This window comes from Pseudopodoces humilis, chromosome 2 (assembly GCF_049639895.1).
Source record: "Pseudopodoces humilis isolate 2021_Gansu_Grassland_sample_001 chromosome 2, ASM4963989v1, whole genome shotgun sequence".
Classification (NCBI taxonomy): domain Eukaryota; kingdom Metazoa; phylum Chordata; class Aves; order Passeriformes; family Paridae; genus Pseudopodoces; species Pseudopodoces humilis.
This window is the reverse complement of record NC_142201.1, coordinates 59,180,767-59,202,487: the sequence shown is the minus strand read 5'-3', so window position 1 is coordinate 59,202,487 and position 21,721 is coordinate 59,180,767. Positions and strand designations below refer to the sequence as shown.

Genomic DNA, 21,721 nt, shown 5'->3' with positions numbered 1-21,721 from the left:
TTGACTTGACTTCTAACTACAAACACCTTTCACAATTTCTGGCAAAATAAAGGGAACAATCTCCCCCTCCTCTCTAACACAGCAATCAAATGCTTGGTAGGATGTGATGGATTGGGACTTCTGTCCAGCAGTCTCAGTTGATCTGAGACCCTGTGATGTCTGCTTTAGTCAACAAACTCACATATCCCCAGTTTCTCAAGGGAAAGTGGATGTAACGGCTAAAGGCATGTAGGACAACTTCCCTTTAGAGAGCAATAGAAAGAGTAAGCATTTGTTTTTCATTCCAAAAAGGTTACATCTCCTAGCATGGATGTTCCTGATTAGAGAGCTGGAAAAAAAATTCTCAGAAACGTGATAGTCATATCCCAAAGGAAATGTAAAAAGCACAAGAGTAAATCTCCTTGTAGCCACTAAATCATTCACATCAGCTGAAATGTTTCTATTATTGGTTTCCAGACCCATCTCTATACACAACAACAGACAAAATTTTTTTTGTAGCAAACTTTTTCCAGTATTAGTAATAGCTTTAGCAGCATCCTTTTTCAGTTTTGGCTGGTCCAATGATCAGAGAAGCAGAATGGGATGCCCAGCTGTGCTAATGAGCTCCCACTGCACTAATGAATTTTCAGCTCAGTTTGGTGGAAATCTGCTTCCCTTATCTGTAAAACACAGCTATGAAAAAGTCTTTAAAATCCATGTGTTAGTGGTGTTGAGCAATCAGAAGAGTCAAACACTAGTTATTTGTAGAATAAACCCTATATAAATAGATTGTGGTTAAATAACTAAAAAAAAAAAAACTAGAAAAGTTTCCCTATTTTTCTGAAATAAAAATAACTGCATTTTAATGGGAAGATTTTTCCATTACAAAGATATTAAAAAGAAGGGAGTGTAATTAGGCAGCTTGAAAAAATTTTTCTCATAAAGAGTGAAAAATGAAACCATATATATTATTCTGTACATACTCTTCACAAAGACTGTATCTACATTTCTACAGCCACAGAGACCTCAGAAAATCTGTATTCTATAGTACTTTAAAATGTTAGCATGCATTTAATTTTGGAAGAAAGGGGTGGTAAAATGGGCATGAATCAATTATTTTATTATAAAGGTAGCACAGCCAAGATTAAACAGATGGTTTAATTTTCAGAGAGCAAAGACTGAATTCTGGTTATGTTAGAGAGAAAAAATATTTGGTTGTTTCTTCAGTTGAAAACTATCAGCACTACAAATGGATGGTCATCCTTTACAGGACTTTGGCACAAAGGTGTCAGCCTTAAGGAGTTCAACATTTGTTCCTAAAAGTTCCGAAAGCAAGTGCTGTTCATGAACTACCTGAAAAAAACCTGATTTTCCACATCACTTTTTTTTTTTTCACATCTCACTTATAAAAAAACCTATTACTAATTTTTGTTAAGAGAGTTAATGTAGGTAGTAGTGAAATTCATCCTAAAATGACAGTAATATTTATCATTTTACATTTCTGTAATATTGTCTTTTTTATGTTAAACTTAATTCTCAAGTGAATAAAAAAAACCACACATGACTACCGAAACTAATGAAATAGCCTAGTTGCTATGTGGAGGAAATTCTACATAAGGGAAAACCCATAAGGACACTTTCTAAACCACAACAAACCACACGATTTAAAGGTTAAGAACTTACAAACTCTTCAGAACAAATATATTTTCATGGGTAGAACTTCTGTTGGATAAGCAATATAGTGAGATGCTGCCAGAGTTCAAAATCAGAGGAAAGAAACATATGAAATTCCCAAAAAACTCAGCTACTTTTCCCACCAACCTCTGTAAAGCAGTTCACAACACCTTTGATTCAGAGGCAAGAGATTTTGCATTTATTTCTCTTCCAGTTGAAGTTGCTGTAATGTATATCAGAGCAACAAATCTCACAAGCCTCATCAAACATTTTGGGGAGCCCTTTCTGTTACACACCTAGGGGAGAATAAACCCAACAACTTGGGATTTTTATGCTTTTATAATAGTTTTTGGTTTGGTGGAAACTAGAATTTATAGAGTCATAACACTAAATGCTATCTGGTATTGTCAGTTTACTGCTCATGCAGAAAAGTTTGCTGAAATTCTCTCCTCTCAGACTAAAAGGATCTGCTACATCAGAATATCATGCATCGCTCAGAGAACCAGATCTTCAAACATCCCTGCATATTTGTGCACGCATGGGTTTCATCATCCTCGATATAATATTTTCATATCTAATTGATATCTAGTTACAAAAAATTCAATTTGACTAAACTACAGTTTTGAAGAAGAAATTCTAGCCAGTCTAAAGGAAAACAACAGCCTTTCTTTTTTCCCCAGCTGTGGCCTTAGAACTACAGTATCACCTCTCCTCCTGCTCTCCCTAACCACTGTGTTATTTCCTGGACATTTTCTGGCCAAAGGTACCACCACTACCAAACAATTTATACAAGAACTCCTTAATAATAACTTCTTCCAAACGTGAAATCTACCCTATTTGCATCCCCAGTGTGAAAAGCCACTTAGCAAGTCTGAAATCTAACAAATCTTACAAAACTTTTTCCATAAAACAACTTTTTCAAAATATGCTACTGCAAAACACAGGGATGAAGTGTCACAGCTCTTGGCACAGAGTTTAGTTTGACTGACACTGCTTATCAAGTTGATCTGTGGCATGGAAAGCCTTTCTCCAAGCAAACCAACATTGCTATGGAGCTTCAAGGAGACATCATCCCCCTGGCCTACCAAATGTATTGCAGTTCTGATTATGACTAAAGTTACATGCATAGGAACATGGCTGTCAATGTTAATAATGTCAATATTTATTTCAGAAAAAGTTGGTTCAGTTTTCAATGTTTGATTTTAAAATAAGGTTAAAAAAAAAAAAAGTTGCACCAAGCCTTCTTTCTACAGTTTCTGCAGAGTAATTCACACTTTATTGCCCAGACATTCATCAAGCAAAAGAAAATAATGTGAGTGTAAATTTCTAATATCTCCCTAAATGAAATCAGGCATAAGAGGCTGGAGAAAGGTCATTACTGCAAGGACTGGGTGGAAACACATATTCTACTATTTCATTTGCCAGATGCCACACAGAGCTCTCTGAGACTGGGATAGACAAGTTATGCAGAAATATAATTAGAGGTGCCCAATTCCTCTGTCAGCATATCAATCTGTTCCAGTGATGTGTGCAAAGGAAGAGTGCTTCATCAAATCCTTCTCCATACTGCTTTTTATCTCTACTTTTGACCACAGAAAGAAAGGGAGACTCAGAGGATTCAATTAAAACAGGCAGCAATTTTTCCTGCTGCAGACATGAAAGGTAACAGAGGTAAAATATATCGTACATGAGTTAGGAGTGCATGAATCAATGGTGATCGCATTTAGCTTGTCAGGAAACACAAACCTTGTGGAGGAGAGGCTGTAGACAGATTACAGCTTGCAAGAGCACTGAAGGCTCATCTGCACACCTCGACAGCCAAAGGGAGGAAGGATTCACAGGGCAGCTTGTGACGTGTTCCTCATTTCCCAAGTACTACATTACACATCTTGACACCAATTCAGGTCACTGGCAGAAAACTGCAGGCTGCCTGAGCCACCCTTAATTGGCTCCCTGCAGAGACCATGTCCCTTAATCAGCAGGATGAGCACTAAACTCTGCTATTTAAATTCAGTGCTGTTACACAGACTGCAAGCCTGCCTGGCCAAAAGCCTGGCCTATCTTATGAACAGCACTGATTTGGAAGCTCTCAGCATCTGCTAACGAGCACATGGGGCGATTCTGGAGCAAGATTTGGTCAGCTTGGGACATGCCCTTTGCAACTTGTGTAGAGCAACTCCTCCTCCTCCATGTCTCCAGGCAGCACTGGAGAGAGGAGACAGTAGGCTCTATCTTTTCTAAGACAAGCCTTTATATATTTCATGGCATAGACCTTTGTGATGGGATTTTATTTACACTGAACCAGCATGAGCCTTAGCAACAGGGATACTGGGTTGATAATTACCCTGCTGCAGATTAAACTTGGTTTAAGTGCCAGTCATCTGGGCAGGCAGTCAAATTGATACTTATGAGAAATAAGGCATGGCCAGAAGCCATGTCCAGTTTAACACTGATCTTACCCACCATCACTTATTCCCAACCAACCATAGTTGGTTGGGACAGAACCAAAAACCAAAACTTAAGTTTTCTTAACATTTCAGTGAATCTGTGCATTATATGATTTCTCAGTTGAATTTTAAGTTTGTTCAGCACTCATTCAGAACAGGGACTTGAAACATCACTGGAACACTGTGGTGGATTGCGTGGACAGTCGTCTATTTCTAAATGTTTGCAATGAGGGACTACCCTGAAAGTGTCCTTCCCTGTCAGAAACTATCCTGAAAGAAAGGAATTTAACTTCCATGGAAAGAAGCTTAGGCAGTCTAATACCAAAGAGCAAAATAAATCACAACAGCCAAACAGATTATCTCAAACACAGCTATTTTCAGCAGCTACTTTCTACTGCAACAGTACAAGCACTACCTTATAATACCAGGGTTTCACACTATATAAAAAACTTCACATAAAATAACACATTTGTATGAAAATATTGTCTCTACCTGGAGACTACTGCACTGTGGCTTGCACTCTAAATGTAAATGTTTACAATTTATACAATATCCTATTTCCTCTCTTACGTGCTAAAAGCAGTTGCAAAACCCATTACCAAGAACTCATTACTACTGAGTTCCTGGAAAAAGTAATTTAATGAATCCCCAAAGATATAGCTGCTATTACATATAATGGATGCACTTAAGTCATTCCTGAAAAGGACCAGCAAGCTCAAATAACCGTCTCACACTGCTGGGTAATGTTTCTCCCTGCAAAACTTACCTATCTGACCTCAGAGGAAAAAGACTGTATAATTTTGGAGTCAAAATAAAATACTCTTTTTCAAAAATCTATACAGCCAACATCAGAGGTTGGTTACCAATGAGAAAACGCATTTTGACACACAAACACGAAAGCCAAATACTGGAATTTATTAAGCTGCTTATCTCTCTCACACCCACTAAGTCAAATATATACACATTAAATCATGTGGAGCAGATCAGCCCCTGCAGGAGATAGATTTAAAATTATTATGACCATCATCAACTGATCCGTACTGATCGTGTTTAATGGAAACAGTGAACTCTTGAAAACATTGTATTACACAGATACCAGTAGGATATCAAATGTGCTTCTCCTATGCCTTCTGACATAAACTGCAACACCATCATCCTACATAAAGTAGAAAAAAAAAGAAAAAATAAAAAAAAAAGGAGGAAATTTTGGATAACACAGATATTTTCGGTTGTGAGTTCAAGTCAGCACTTCAGAAAGTCAGGCCCAAGGACAGCGCATATTAGTTTATTGCATATTTGCACAGTGTAAGCCAAGCTACAAGCAATGACAAGTGCAGGGAAAGAAGAAAGTTGGTTCTTGTTTTGTCAAAGAAAATGGTCAATAGCAGAAAAGTAGCACAAAGGAAATACCTTAAGATCTCGCCTTTCCAGATGTAAAAGCTCAGAGCCTCGGATGTCATGGCTGATGAAGATTTCTTTGTACTCTCCCAAACTGAGCAGATCCAGCCAAGCAGCAACTTCATCTGTGCCCCATTTTTGAACTACCAAAGTTAAGAGCAAAACCCCCTTAATTTCTACATGCTCAAATGCATCACAAGCAAAGGTTAGGCCAAAGGGAGTGGAAAACAGAGTAGAAGAGCCGTGCTAGCAAAGGGAAATGTTAGAGGTGTCTTTTCCACAAAAACTGACAATTTCCTTTTACATGCAGGTTACAGGTTAGCAGTTAACACAAGAAAGTATCTAAACAAAGTTGGGGTTCTTTGCTTTGCAGCCATGCTTTCAGCTTTACTCCAGTTTCTTCAGTAAAGCCTTTAAAACCTCATGTCCCAACAAATTCACATTAAACCAGCTTAGGATCAGTGATGCAAAGTCTAATGTTGTTCTGCTTTATGCCATTAATTTATTAGTAGTCATCCAGGAAGAAGAGAAGCCTTCAAAAACTAATTAAAATGTAAAATTAAAATAGCGTCCATACCTCAAATATAGCAATGGCAGCAAGCAAGTCCAGTTTTAATTAACAGATTCTAGCATTCTTAATTAAGACAAAAAGTACTCTTTAAGCTACTGTGTTACACAGGCCATTAAGAAGCTCTCTGTAAAACATTGTTCTCTAAAGTTAGTTGCCCACATTAGTCCCATTAAGACCACATACATTAAAAAAAATAGTTATGCTACTTATTGCTATAATTTTGCAACTTCATTCAATACTGATCACTTCATTTTATAATGAAGAGAAATCTGATGTCTAATCCAAAATTTAAATCTGATCAACAACTGCAAGATTTTGCAGACTGTGATCAACTGTTCATTTTAAAAAAAAGACATAGAAAGAGTTTTAGGACCACTGATTACATCCTGGACATAATCTTAAGGAAGTAAGCTGAATAAATGAAGTCAAAAAAATTGTTGAGTAAATGAATAAAAATGGGGAGAGAGGAGGGTGGAGTTTGTTCAACTTCTAATTAAAAAATCAGTATTGACTACCATGATTTTTCATTTGATCTGTCTCACTTACTGAACCTATAACCCACCCAAAATTTAAGAATAACTGGTTAATTAATCCAGTGTGATAAAAGTTATTTCACACCTAAAACTAACCTGAAAAACCTGAATTGGAGCTTCACAGGGAAACAATGTGTTTACCCATGGCTTGTATGGCTATGAGTAAATCAAATGTAACCAACAGCGAAGACACACACCCTGCTTGTTGCATGATAAAACTTTTGAAGTATTTTCACAGTAGTTCTTTGGTTCACTTGGGAGTATTGGGGTCCTATTGAATGCTTTCTAAAGGCACTGAAAGAAGTATTTATCCTAATGAAAATGCCAGTTAGCTCAGGTGCTTTCCACTTTGACTTTAGTCCTAGGTAAGTCATGTCACTTCGTACCAAAAAAATCCCATAAAATCACATTCACTGCAAATGCTACTACTTTTCTTGCAATTTCAAAACACATACCAGGCTGAGGGCTGGTCTTATGCTTCTGAATTTTTTCTTTTTTAAACTTTGGCACTATACGAAACACTGTACTTCTATTGTTTCTTTTAGCATAATCCAGAGGGGGATCCTGCATGAGAAAAGAGGCAGGGTTACATTTTTTAAGAGAAAACAACAGTTAAGTTATATGCTTGTGGTGGTAATTCATTCAATCTCAAAAAGCAAGGCCCAAATTTACTTCTGTAAGGAATAATGTCAGGATTTAACTATACATGTTTGAATTATTAAATATAAAATAAATATATATGTTTCATTTATTTATACATCAATCAAAATCTTTACATTTGTGAAAGGGAATAAAACACCAAAACAAAGCACTAAGCTTAGAAGGTTGTTCACAGCATACAGAAATGAGCCAGCATAACTACTGAAAGTGCCTCAAGAGATCATGAAAAATTGTAATTTACTTTTCCTTATCAAAAGAAAATTAAGTTCAGTTAAAATCAGAATGTATTAATCAAACTTACCTCATCATCATTTGGTTGAAAAACATAATAAAGCCAAGGAATCTCAGCAAGTTTTCTCAACTCTGTTTCCACACTGTGCAAAGCATCAGACAACAGTTCTTCATGGGGAGCTTCCAACTGCTGTTTATAAACAGGCCAGAAAAATACGACTTTTAGTTTAATGAGATTTAACATTTAAGTCATCTTGTTACCACATACCAACAGGTGACTACTTCACGGTGAGTATCAACGAATGGTGAAGACAAATAATCTTCCAAAATCAGACTTTCCTTCAGAGATGTGTGGGACCACCTTCATCTACATTTAGTATGGTCCAAATCACAATGGGATGACTGAGACAGCTGAGGCTTTAGGTGCAGACCAGTTGGGCATAGTTGTCAATCACTGTCATCCTTCACTACACTCCTGAGTCTTTACAGAGCAAGAGTGTTATCTGATAACACCACTACGAGGACACACTGGAAATGGAAACTACCAACAGAAGGGAGAGAAAACCTGAAGAGAAGAGCAAGTGGATGAAAAATCTTTGTACGAAAAGTGGTGTAAAAAAACGCAGTAGATGGTAGTAAACCTCAGTTATTTTTTGCAAATGTGTTCAGATGGTAAATCATTCCTTAATTTTCAAGTAAGAAGAAATGGATCTTGTGGAAGATTTCCATTTCCAAAGGTCTTCCAGTGGTGATATGATACCTGCACTACCCATTCTAAATAGGAGAGACAGGGAGCGATAGACAGTGCTGCTGGCTGAGGGTGGAAGGACTCCCTGGCAGGAGACAAAAAGACAAGGACATCAGTCAAGGCCAAAAGGAAAAAGAAAGTGGTAGCTGTGTAAAAACACTGGGACTTGACAATGCATGTGAATTTGGCTCTCTTAAGAGATACCCCACAGAGATACCTGTTCCCTTTAAAACTCCAGTCTGAAAACTGTTCTGCAGCTGTTGCATGACTAAACCCATGTGGAAGAGGTAAGGCAGGCAGCTGATCCCTTGAAAAGCTTTTTTGAGCTCATCTGAGATTGTTGAAACACCATTTTGAGGTAAAGAGTTGAATCCTAGAGCAAGTTGCTTGGAATCATTAATAAAGCAATCTGAGTATCTATTTCTCTCTTTTAAGTAAAGGTAGTACTAAAGCAGTGCAGATTGTCCTTCTGAAAAGATCTCTGTCACATCATAGTGAATGCATTTTTTAAACGGAGTTGTAAGAAAATCTTGGATCTCTAGTGCTGGGAAAGAATCTGACATTGCTGGAATTCGGTGATAAATTACAAACCCCATTTATCAACAAAAGTGTCTTTCTTTTGCTGCAGTAGTCTGCATATGTTCCCATCTTTCAAAGGAGAGACCATCTTCGGTAAGATCTTACTGTCTAGTATAATGATACTGGAAATATAAGTTCCCTTTGCTATCATGTGATTTTCTCTCCTACAGCTCAGAAAATTCAGTGTGCATCAGCAGCCTTTGATCTTTCTTTTCACTTAACTTTTTTTTTTTTTTTTTGACCATTTGGACAGTTCAGTTAATTTGGAGCAAATTACTCAAATCATCTACTTTCTATAAAAGAATGAAGCAAAGAATTCTGTCTTTCTCAACAAGTACTTATCTAATTGCTTGATTCTCAGAGGAAAACATTTTGCCTGGGGACAAAAAAAATGCTCATCTGATGGTGCTCCTGAAATAAATTCAAAATAATAATTCTGATACAGAAAGAATCAGCAGCTCAGGGCAAACTCTCCTCCTACAACATCTTGAAAAATCTTATTTCCATGATAAAAATTGACATTATGAATGAAGAAATAAAAATAAGGGATTTTTTAATTCCCTCTCTATTTAAATTTTTGATATGAAAATATTGTATTTCACTGAGTTTAGATAATTTTATACAGTTGAAATGAAAGAATCTGTCATACTTTTTCCTTAATGCCATTGAAAACTGTGCTCTGTTCCAGACTGGAAATGCTTTTTAGAATTAAAAAACAAAACCAGTGCATTTGGAAAGTAGCTAGAAAATAGATAGTATTTTTAATTTTTTCCAAACTGTATTCCAGCCATAAGCATCTGAGAGATCCCACAAATCAGCTTCATTGTCCCATCTTGAGCAGCCTGGTCTCATAGATGTCCCTGCTCATGGCAAGGGAGTTGGAATTAGAAGATCTTTAAGGTCACATCACCTCAAATCATTCCGTGATCCTATGTTATTATCATTTCACTAAAAATTATATTTTAGCATTTGTTGTGATTTAATGCTCCTACTGTTGTATGAACTGTGTTAATCATAGCTCTTACAGGAGGTGGAAGGAACCACAGACTTGTTTTATGTTTATTTACAGTTTGTTTTTTTTCCTCTTCCTCAGGAGCTGTAGCAGCAAAACTCAACAGCCAGTAAATGGCAACCAAAGCACCAGATTATCAAGTGTCCTAATTTAGTTGCTGGCTGAGGTTAAACCAAGTAGTATAAGCACCAAAGACATGAGATTACTTCTCTCAAGTGCTTTATCACAGGAAAAATGGATGTGGGAGAAGTGAAGATGCCAAAAAAATAGAAGAATATATGAAAGAAAGAATGTCTGTCGTTGTCAGAGGAGAAAGATCTTTTGGAGAACAGTCTATGATGGGAGTGGCTGATGCATCAAGCAACATCTTCCACTTCATCTCTCTCTATTTTAATTGCATGAGGGACCAACATTCAGGCAACTTCAGCATTTATAAAATACATGGCTATAAAGTTAACCAGGGTGCCTGGTTACTGTGACTGTGACATACTGCTCTAAGCAAGCATGATGTCAAATGAGCGTAATGGGACACCTCTGGAAAATTATCTTGATACCTTCCAAACAGACTTTTTATTAAAAAAAAGTGTAAAAAAAGGGCCTGATGCAGCCTCATGAAGACGTTTGCACAGCCATAATAAGAAGCAGAAGCAGTACAACACGTAAAAATTCAGAAATGGAAAAAGGAATCAAACTAAGCTTTGGAGCCTGAAGAAGGGCCCAGTTCAACAACACAAGATCCCAGCCTGCTGCAGAAAAGGTAAGGTTCCATAATAACATTATTTCCAAACTGTCTTGATAAATTTCAGCAGTCCTAGTATGACATCACCAGCTTAAATGTTTTCTTCTAATTTTTTTGGTAAAATTATTTAATTTTTTTTTTTTTTAAATCTCTATGCTAATTTCCCACTAAATTGGAAATATATGGGACTAGCAACAGCAATTTGAAAAAAAACCAACAGATTTTTTTCCCCTTTTCTCAAACAAAAACATCTAATAAAATAGCTTTCCCTTTGAAAACACTGTAAAATAAAACATGTGAACCGAATCTTTGACTATTTCTATAGCTTAAACAATTACTAGCCTTTAGACTAATATTTATATAATATATTAGACTAATATTATATTTAGACTATATTCACTTTTGGTTATTCTAAAACAGACTCATACAATTTATCACTTGCTTAAAAAGGTATGTGCACCTGCAGTAAGTTTTATATTCTAACTCAGGTAAATGAAAATATTCCTATTAATATCTATTTTTAATTACAACACTTAAATAAACAAGTTAGCAATAAACCTCCTTTTGAATCTAAAGAAAATGTAACTGCTCCTACTGAGTATCTTCTTAACGTAAAACTGGACAAGCATAGAAAACCTGACATTTTTCTTCTCTTCACAATGTCAATAGAGAAATTTTCTAATTATACATCCAGATACAACTGTTGAGAAACCTTCATCATTTTAGACACAAACACTTGCCAAAGAAGATACAAAGTCTTCAAGTACCATTAATGGTTTACTGAATACATACAGTTAAAGATTATAAAATAGCTGCTGACAGGTATTAGAACAAGAGCGATATTTACTTGCCCAGATTAGGTCTGCAGAAATTGATTGTATGAGTCTAAGCAGCTCTCACCCCAGGCTCTCCTTAAACTCTAAAGACGGTCACATAATAGTTCTCCAGAAGTTCTCTTAAATGCTACATCTCCAGAAGATAAATAATCTCCTTCTAAAATAGGCCTCCAAGAGAGCTGAGTGTGAATCAGCCCCACAAGGATACCTATTTCTCTGATTATTAACAAGAGGAGTCCAAGCAATGACTTAGATATTTGAAGTGAGGCAAGATGGATGCCAGTCTATGAGATTTCAAAACTCATTCTGATCCAACCACAAATGCAGTATAATCTTCTCCTATTAACCTTGCAGAGCTTCTTGCAGTGTGTCCTCCCTTTGGCACCAATTTACAAAAATCAGCAAAGAACCAGTCATGGATGATCTGAACGAAGGAATAAAGCTGTGTGTTTTGTGACCTTACCAAAGGAACTCTTCCTACTAGCAGAGATTCTGTTTCATTGTGTAAGGCCTTCACATTGACAGCTATCTCCATGGCAGTGTTTCTGGTAAGGCTCTGGGGAATAAGAAGCATAAACATACTTTGAAGTGATGCAAGTCAGTACTTTCGCCTTACAGCACAGATCTTAAGTGCCTTCTCCTACGAGAAATACATCTGTTTAGCTCTAAACTGACAATCTGTTCAACACTGAGAATAGAAACCAAAAATGTAGTATCTATTTACTGTCTTTTCCTCCACTTCATTTAGTATGACATTAATACAGTCCTGAAGATCATCGGGTAACCAGCCGCCATATCAATCCACATATGACAAAGGCCAGCAGAAAACAATTACTATTGATTTCAATTTTTCACCTTATCCTCAGCAGAAGCAAGTTGCTAACCATACTTCAAGAAGCAAAGGTCAACTAACATATTTACCATGCATCAATTTAGGTTAGATATGGATAGCCTCTACCTAATTAATCATTTCTGGGTCCAATCCCTGAAAACACTCAGATTATCTAGTGTGAAGAGAGAAACTAGGAAACTCATTTCCCCTCAGCTCCTTTGCCTTCTCTGTATAGCACTTGGACAGCAATTAAGCATGAGCATTTCTGTGAAAGCATCCGCAGAAATTGACCTTCATAGAGTAACAGATTTGGTTCAGCCTCTGTCACACCTCCATCCTCTCTGAGGATATGCCTGCACAGTACCAGGTGGGGAGGACAATGGTGAATGCAGAAACTGCATCTTCCTCCTTCTCATCCGGCTTGTTTTCAAATGGGAGTAGGGAATACAATACAGCCCCCGTGCCAGAAGCTTGTGCACCCAGACTTTATAGCTTATTTACATAAATCTCTGTTCTTCTTTACCTCAGGAAACCTTGGGTTGGCTTTATTTAATGCATGTGAACATGCATTAACTGCGTGAGCAAGCTCCTGCTCCAAGAGACCATGTACTTTTGCTGCTTCACAGATCCTACAAAAACATTTAGAATGGAGAATAATATTTCTTAATTTCTTTAAAGAATTCTTGAGTACACAACTTCATCAGATGAGAAAATACACAAGAACATGTTTCATAAAACACTCAGAAAATTATAGTCCTTTATAACAAAAATTGAAAGGCAAGTATCTCTTCAAGCAATATAGCACCTTGTAGAAATTATATCCATCACAATGATTATTTATGATGCAACAAAATACTGAGATATATTTCTTTTTCTTAGAACTATATGCTATGCTACAGAACTATATATAGAACTATATACAGAGCTATGCTATACAAGAAAAATGGACCAAAAAATGTTGGTCTTATTAATTCAAGCAAAATCTACGGAGGAAAACTCTAGCACATTGCAATAATTTACTCAAAATTATCTTCGAAACCCTTACACCTATTTCACAAGGTCTAGCCTCCAGATGTGACATGAAAATTGGCTGCAATCAATTAAGATTATGGGAGGTCCAGCTGTGACTACAGCCTCCAGACCATCCCTAGAACAGTAAACTTTTTAAGATGTCCTGGCTAAACTTCACTTTGGGTAATTAATAAACTAAACTATTTGTCTATGACTGCAGTATAAAGACAGTATGTAGCCCTTCCTTTCTTATATATTATTGGTGATTTTGATGCTAAAGCTGTTATGATAAATTGAATAGCAGCTTTATAAAATGTTCTGGGGAAAAAAAGAAAAGCTTTTCTTTATCTCAGCCCATATGAACAACTGAAGTGTCCATCCTGCAGACTTTTAAAGGGTTTCTTCCAATAATTCCCAATTATATTTTTGCTTTGTCATAAAAAGAGAAGCTTCAATTTTTGCAAAGAAGCTTCCCAGTTTTTAATTTCTGCTGCTGCTACAGAAAGTTGGTTTTTACAAGAAAAAGAAAAACCAACACAAAAAGACGCAAAAAATTTAAAAAATACATAGAAAAAGCACACAAAAAGAAGTTGAGCCTTAAAAATAAGGCTCTTAATTTTTTTAATTAGAAAAAGAACTACCGATATAGCAGCAACAAAACTTTAATCAAAAACCAGGGAAAATTAACACTTCTAAGTCTCTGTATGAATTTGCATTAATAATTCAGTATTGCTGTCTAGGTTGCCAATCCAACTTACTAATTTTACTGTACCTGGTGATAAGTTCTTCTGCAGCTTGTGAGCACAACTGGATCTGTGCAACTTCTTCTTCTGTAGCCAACTCAACAGCTTGCTGAGGGTACAAGGGAGATCGAATGACAGGTTTGCAGGAATCATACTTCTGTTTGTCCTCCCAAGACTTCAGGGTGTTTTCAAAGGCCTAATCAAAATGAATTGCACATTCAATTCACAGCACTCAGGAGTATTCTTACCCATTAAAAAATTTAGTTTTACATTATATATAAATTTCAATTATATGTTAATTTAGTTAAAATTAATTTAACAAATAAACAAGTGCTTATATAAATTATACTACTTGATTAAATAATTTTTACTCCTACAGTTTTTAAAACTTAGTATAGAGAGTAAATCACTTCTGAAAGCTGGTTCTCTGTCTCCTCCCCATGATCTTCAAAATGTGTCTTCCAAACCAATAAGAACACTAAAACAGTGATAATGGTTGGACTCAATCATCCTAGAGGTATTTTCCAACCTAAATAATTCTTGAGTTTCATGATTCTCTAATGCAAGCACATTTTGTGTGGATAGCAAGATTGAAATTCAGAACTGATACAGAATTCAAGCAATAAAAATGGTGGATTAAAAAACAAATTTACTAAATATAGAGTTCAAATTCTACCTTAACTTCACCCTAAATTCAAGATCCAGCTAGTGGATGGAGAACTGAGTGGCAGTTGTACCTTTCACACAATAGTCCTAGACAAGCATGAACTCTCCAGTGGTTTTGTGCCTAGGTTGTACTTGTGTCTCTCCTGTCTGAGACTGGTTCATGGGGGAGAGGGAGGATTGGTAGGACAGAGAGAGAAATCTGCAGAGAACTGTTCTCGAAAATGGACAGTATAGAACTTTTCTATTTAGGCAATTGTGTTAAAATTTTCAGTATGTGACTGATATAACACACCTAGAGAAAAAGAAGTAGTAGAAGGGGAAGGAGGGAGGGAGGAATAGATAAAATGTTGACCATTCTTACTATACAATAATAAGACTATAGGAATAGCACTAAAAAAACAAATAAAAGTTAACAAAGCATTGCCACTTACACAAAATAATAACTCTCTATCTGGCTCATTATAGAAACTATATCACTGTAAGTAAATGCATGAATTATATAAATAGTTATAAAACATTTTTATAAGTACTGTTTTATTCACGTTATAACTGAAACAAATTATTACAGAAACCAGTGTTAACAATGGTAGCTCTTTCTGCAACATACTCTGTCTCGTGTCAGCATCTGAGCTCTGTTTTTATGTATGATCTTAATAACTCCTGGGGGCTGGATCCATGCCTCTCCATCGACTTGCACTGGAACCCCTTCATCGCCAAGTATGGTGATCTTTACTGACCGGCACTGGAAAAGAACAAACACATTATCTTGTAGGGCAATAAATACTGGTGGGACTGACAGGCCACCTGTAATCTGTTGATTATGAGGAGCTGTGGCTTCTCTCCAGAACTGTCTCAGGAATTAAGCTCTCCTATACTTCATTCATCATTGAAGACAATTTGTTACCCGCTAGAAGCAAAACAATGTCAGCACTTTATTAATGTATAGGGTGATGGCCATCAAGAGTCCCACTACTTGCCAGAATCCCAAACTGCTGCCAACCATCCTGCATGCTTGCAAGTAAGCAACAAACCTGAGCTATCCTGTGGTGCTGCAGTTTGATGACTCTGGACACTGCCATCTGCATGCTGCCAAATACAGCAACAACTTCTAAGATTTTATCATCAAACGATGGAGCTCCAAATATCTGTGAGGAAAAGAAAGTATTCAATTTTTGATGGCAAATCCAGTGTTTAGATTGCAATGAAAGACAGATTCATTTGCAGATTTGTTTTCAACATTTAAATGCTCCAACTTCTTTACTGTACAATAACTACTGTTTCTCCAAAGTCATAGAAACAAGATACCACAGACAACAGGCAAATATAATTTATAACATGATGATACCATTTGAAATATCTGAATGACAAGGCATATCCTTATATAGGAAGGATGGCATGTTTCAGCATGCAGATTAAAACATGTTTGTCAAGGCAAGATGAAAGGCCAATCAAAATCTCTGCTTGGTTAATGTACTTAGTATCTAAGAAGTTCTTGAAGGTGAAAGAAATAATGCTTTCCTTTTCTTCTCAGAAGTGCTCATGTGTTTATATTCTGAATTCTCTGGAAACAAACGTCTGAGTCCATGCTCTGCTTTGTTTAACGCAGCTTTGATATGAAGACAATCTTGTTTGTGCTGTCTATAATTATCCACTGTAAACAGGAAAACCACTTCGGTATGGAACAAATGTCCTGTGCAGCCAAGGTGCTGAATTTCCCCACGCTCACACAAAGCACAGGAAGTCTCGCCACCTGGTGTGCTGCCGGGGAACTCAGCCACAGGACAGACCTCAGGCTGGACTCCAGCTGACACTGGTGACACTCTGGCAGGTAACACCGTGCTCAGGTCACTTGAAGCTTGGCCATTTCACCTTGATACGCAATAGGGAGCAAAGAGGGAGAAAAATCAGCAGGGAAGATCACTCCAGTAAGAGTTTAATGGGTAGAGAGATCGCCTCTCTGACCAATACTTGCACTCCCTCAGCTGGCACCTTAGGCAGAGTAAACTGCACCAGTAACACCTGAGACCAGACTGGAGAAAATCCATTTCTCCATCAGAATTTTTTTTTCCCCCCCAGTTTCCATGGATTTTTTCCCATTTTTCATAGGAATATATGAGCGTCTTGAAAAGAACCAAGATGATTCTTGGTTCTTGGAACCAAGGTGATTCTGCTGTTCCACGAGAAAAAAGGGTGGAGAGGTTTTGATCCAGTAACTGACGTTTACAGAGCTAGTTCTGGCATGTGTTAAGAAAAAGTATTTGTAACATTTCATTTATTTTGTGTTGCCATTTCAGCAAAAAGACAGGAAAAACTCAACCCAATCTTCTGCTTTGTCTCTCCACCAGTAATATCTGTATTAAAACCAATCTCTTTTTTTTCTCCTTTTTTTTTCTTTTAAAGGCAAGCTAATCTCCGTGGATCAACATTCAAATTGACTCCTTTCCTGTTGCAGGTCATGTTTCCAGTGTGTCTTCTGGACAACAAAATAACATGCCTTAACAAGCTGTGCTCAAGCCAGTCAGGGTGCAGATGCCCTGCTTGGCTCACTGCTAATGTTTCAGCAATAGTAAGAACTGTCAAGGTAACGTCTTTCATTTGTCAAGACAAGCAGAACCAGCAGCACTTCAGACCACCACCACCACCTCTTGATGAAGAGTCATCCTGATGAAGCATCTTGATGAAGACTGCACTAAAGCACTGAATTATGCTCCTAACTTTGGCTAGAACAAACATGTCACTCTGCTGGCACATCTGCTCACTAGAAGACTAATAATGACTAATAATATCAGTAAAACCATTCCAGGACACACACATTTGCTGTAAACCAGTATGAAAGCTGGGACAGATCTTCTCTCTCACTGAAACAAGTCCAGGGAGAATAACAGACTCCTGAACAAGGGCTGAGCAGATGTAGAGCAGCTTTCAAGTTCTGACTATGAACATGGAATATATAAGCTTTAGAAATCCATTGCTAAATATAAATAGAATTTCCATCCTCTGACATATACCAAAAATAAGAAAAAGGACACTAAAACATGTCTAAATTTATTTTTTGACTTTTATATATGTGTAGATATATACACCTATATCAAACATATATATATACACATGCAATTATATATGTATTATATAATATAAACATGAAATTATATATAATAGATCTTAAATTATATCAATCTATGTATGTTATATCTACATATGTTTGTATGTGTGTATTAAAAAATAAAAGGATAACAACTCACAAGAAACCTAAAACTTTTTGGCAAAAAAGTCCTGGATTGTCTCCATCAAAATCACAAGCCATTTTGCAACTACAATTTTAGGTGATTCAGACATCACACACTAAATCAGGGCATGCAGATGAGGATAATCTGCTAGTAATTACAGTTGGCATGCTGTGTAGCAGCAGCAGCACTGTTCCAGGTTGTAAGGTACATAGGGATCCATGTGGTGAAATGTTTCTTAGGAGTTGAAAGAAAGGAGGGGAAAAAGATACCTTGAAGTATTTTAAAGGATCATTGAAAATAATATTCAAAAACCAGTTTATACCCCACTAAATTCTCAGTCACTAAATTCATTAGTCTTCATTTTCTGATTCATCATCCCTCACAGAAAAGCTGTTTGAAGAACAGGAGGAAAATTAAGGTATAAACTTTGAGTGACTATCCTGTATACCTTGCTTGTTAAGACTATAGCAAACAGAGGAATCTACGCTTTGAGAAACCTTATTTACAAGTATCTGTAAAATAATATAGAGAGAAATTACTTGTGCTTCTGTTTATAAAATTAGTTTCTAAAAATACTCATAGAACCATTTAAAAAACAAAATAATTATGTTTTATTATGAACATTTTGCTGGAATGGACATGACAGAAGACAATGGACAGTAAAAAATCATGGAATATATTTTCAATTACAAAAATGAGCAGGTCAATACAGTTTGAACTGAAACACCCTCCTCAAATAAGAATTGTTATCCAAACTATATGCTACTACTATTAAAATCAAGTGAGGAGAACAGTTCATTATATTTTTTGCTGAATTTGCCCAGAAGGTTAAATTAAGTCTCTTTAATGCTACTTACATCATCTTCTTTGGTTCCACCCCAGAAATTAGTCCCACCAGCATAGCTGGGAATGTTTAGCACAGCTATGCCCTGCAGGCTTGGAAGGGGGATGTACTGTCCGTCACACTGTAATGGATAAAAGCTCCTTCAGTACATAAATAATACGATAAAAGTTACCAGTAAAGAGTAATTTTTAGCACATGAAGCTTCAACAGAGATGGCAGGGGAGGACAAAGTCATTAAGAGGTCTGGCACAAGACTACTTCCTCTGTGCAATGAAACACCTCTAAAATACCTCTAAAACACCTCTTCTTTCCAATCTTAGCACTGATTTTTGCAGAGGTAAAAAACATGTTTTTCTACATGCTGTAGCATCTACAGCAGTGGTAGTCCATGAGTTTTGAAAGAAACATTTTCACGTCCCTTGATTTCTCATGCACTTAGACCATGGTCTGTCTATCAAGGATTAAAAATCTTTTTGCTCTAAGAAAACCAATCTCCCTGAGTGCACACAGTAAGACTGCCAAGCACATTACAGAAAGATTCATTTATACATTCAGTAACTAGTCTTCCATCCTATATCAGCATTCCCAAAATTGCAACAGACTTGTTGTTTAGTCAAATCCATTTAAGCCAGGGGCGGGGGTGTGTCAAGTATATCCAAGAATATTTCTGGCAGAGCCATAAACATGGTTAGCTGTCAGTGTTTGCATATATTGTTGACTTCCTGTAAAAATAACTTATTTCTCCTCCCAAAAGTGCAAAGACAAATCTAGGACTGACCCCACAGGTGTCACCCTGGCTGTAGATGGGAGTTGTTGATTTTGGAGGTAAGAGGTCACGCTTATGTCCAGCTGTTGAGTCCCTCCTTACTGCTTTAGCTCCCAAAACACATAAGTCACTCCATGTCCTGCTCAACACGATCATGGGATGACATCAATCTCACTTTTGGCCGAGAGTAAATTCACAGACATCAGTGAAATCACTCTTGACTTAGAGCAGTACAACTGCCTGCAGCGGGGAGCCCAATGATCTCAAACCATTCCACTGGGAGTCAAAAGTGCAGTCCTGCAGCAGTGCCACAGGCATGGAATTGAAGCAAGTTACAAACACAAGGTTGTAAATGCTGGACCCAGGTGTCACTTTATGGACCATGAAGTTGCCAGTCTATAAGCTGCCTATAAGGAAGATTGCTAGATAACTGCACATGACCAGTCCACAGAAGGATCTTAAAATTATACAAATAAAAAAGAAAATCTAAAGAAATAAGGACAAAATCTACAGCATCTTTATCAGGAGGAGAAAGAGATGCAAATTATTTCCAGAATGTGTTTAATGCTCTCTTTTTGTGATTTAATCTTAGCAGCATGTATGTGATATTTTAATCAAGATGTGACAGTAGTCAAAATATGGTGTGATAGTAATAGATGTTGCACAACTATTTGTATTACAGTAGAATTCTGTCTCTAATGCCTGAATATGCAGGCATAATATATCTAATGTTATGCAAGACAACAGTAAATGTGGAATTTTTACTTGCTGACTTACCTACAGGAATATTAAAAAAATAATTATGGAAAGGTCAGCAATATTATCACATCTTATTTGAATCCAGTTCAAAAGATCCTTAAAATAGAATTCTATCTGCAGTATACATAACGTTCTCTCCTGTCATTATATTTGCTAACTACTGCATAATTCCTTGATAATTACTCAATCCTTAGCTAAAAGCAATCTGCTGCTGCCAGACAAAATCCTACTAAATCTCAGAGTGAGAAAGATCTCCAGTAACCTAAAATTATTCTTTCAACTTCAAAAGTTACCCTCATATAAATATCATAAACTTCTATATGAAATAGCATGAAATAAAAAGAGAAATTATATATGTTCTCTGTCAAAATCCACCTTAGATATTCTTTGGGTGAAAAGAACAGTAACCGTCCTGTAGTCTTTGTCTGCATTTGGGAATCATTTCTATCTCCTTTAAGTTCCCAGTACCACAGATTCTATGTTAGAACTTAAAAGCCAAAAAATAACTACGTTTAGACATATAACTTGTTGTTGCTTTGATAATATCTTGCTTTTTTTGTGTGGCTACCAAAGTCTCTACTGGTGTAGCTGGGCTCCTTGTGATGCATATTCAGAATCTCTTCTCTTTTGTCAGGAATCTTTTACTATTTACATGCTTCTCCTATATGTGCAGCTTTCAGATAATTTAAATTGAACTTGGAAGATTAAGACTCCTTATCTCTTTTCTTCTTTTTATTTTATGGGCATTTTTGTGGTTGCCCTTGAAACCTGGTCTGTCTTCTCATACCGTGAACATTAAGAAATATATTCTACCTACACAATTTATTATCTTTTTTCAACCCAGAATTTACAAGAAACATAATACTGGGCATTTTGTGATCTTTAAGTACTGACATTTTACTCAAAAACACGACTTGGAGAACCAACTTTTACATAGCATAGCTTTACACAGAGCCTTTGAGGTCAGTTTGGGTTGACATAAGAACAATAAGAGGTTTCAAAAATAAGCACTAATTCTTCACAATACATTGTGCAAGCAACTCTCTCCATAAATAAAATTTACCTCAAGTTGAACTTTTTGTTCTAAGTTCTTGTAAGTTCTCTGCAATAGCTCTTTTGTGCCAAGAACTCCATACCACATCATATTTTTCGTTCGACTTCTGAAAGCAGGCAAAACAGGATTCACATATTGACATAAACACATTATTGTGTCTTGTATTTGTAGAAAAAATTAAGAAATTCATATAAAGGGGTAAGGAAAAGAATGGAAACATCTTGGCTCTGTTACTGACAGAGTAATTATATTACCTGCATTTTTCAGGGTGCTCTTCTCGCTTATTATTAAATTCCAGTGAAATTTTTGCATCTAACCCAATTCCAAAGTAGTTGTTCATGACACATTTTTCTGAATATCCTTCCCTGTTAGAAGAAAAGAGAAAATCAGGTGTACATTTGTACAGAACAAG

The 21,721-nt window shown here is 36.5% G+C and overlaps 1 protein-coding gene across 1 annotated transcript in view; it reads right to left on the bottom strand.

Annotated features, from left to right (window-relative positions):
* DGKH (diacylglycerol kinase eta) overlaps window positions 1-21,721 on the bottom strand; it is a 161,297-nt gene that overhangs the window by 10,981 nt on the left and 128,595 nt on the right. Inside the window, exons 20-30 of the mRNA XM_088068828.1 lie at window positions 21,564-21,674; window positions 21,319-21,415; window positions 18,744-18,851; window positions 15,691-15,804; window positions 15,267-15,401; window positions 14,023-14,189; window positions 12,763-12,868; window positions 11,871-11,963; window positions 7,564-7,683; window positions 7,058-7,166; window positions 5,511-5,641 (exon numbers count right to left, since the gene is read on the bottom strand). Coding sequence (XP_087924954.1) covers window positions 5,511-5,641; window positions 7,058-7,166; window positions 7,564-7,683; window positions 11,871-11,963; window positions 12,763-12,868; window positions 14,023-14,189; window positions 15,267-15,401; window positions 15,691-15,804; window positions 18,744-18,851; window positions 21,319-21,415; window positions 21,564-21,674 — 1,291 coding nt within the window. The remainder of the gene's footprint in view (window positions 1-5,510; window positions 5,642-7,057; window positions 7,167-7,563; window positions 7,684-11,870; window positions 11,964-12,762; window positions 12,869-14,022; window positions 14,190-15,266; window positions 15,402-15,690; window positions 15,805-18,743; window positions 18,852-21,318; window positions 21,416-21,563; window positions 21,675-21,721) is intronic.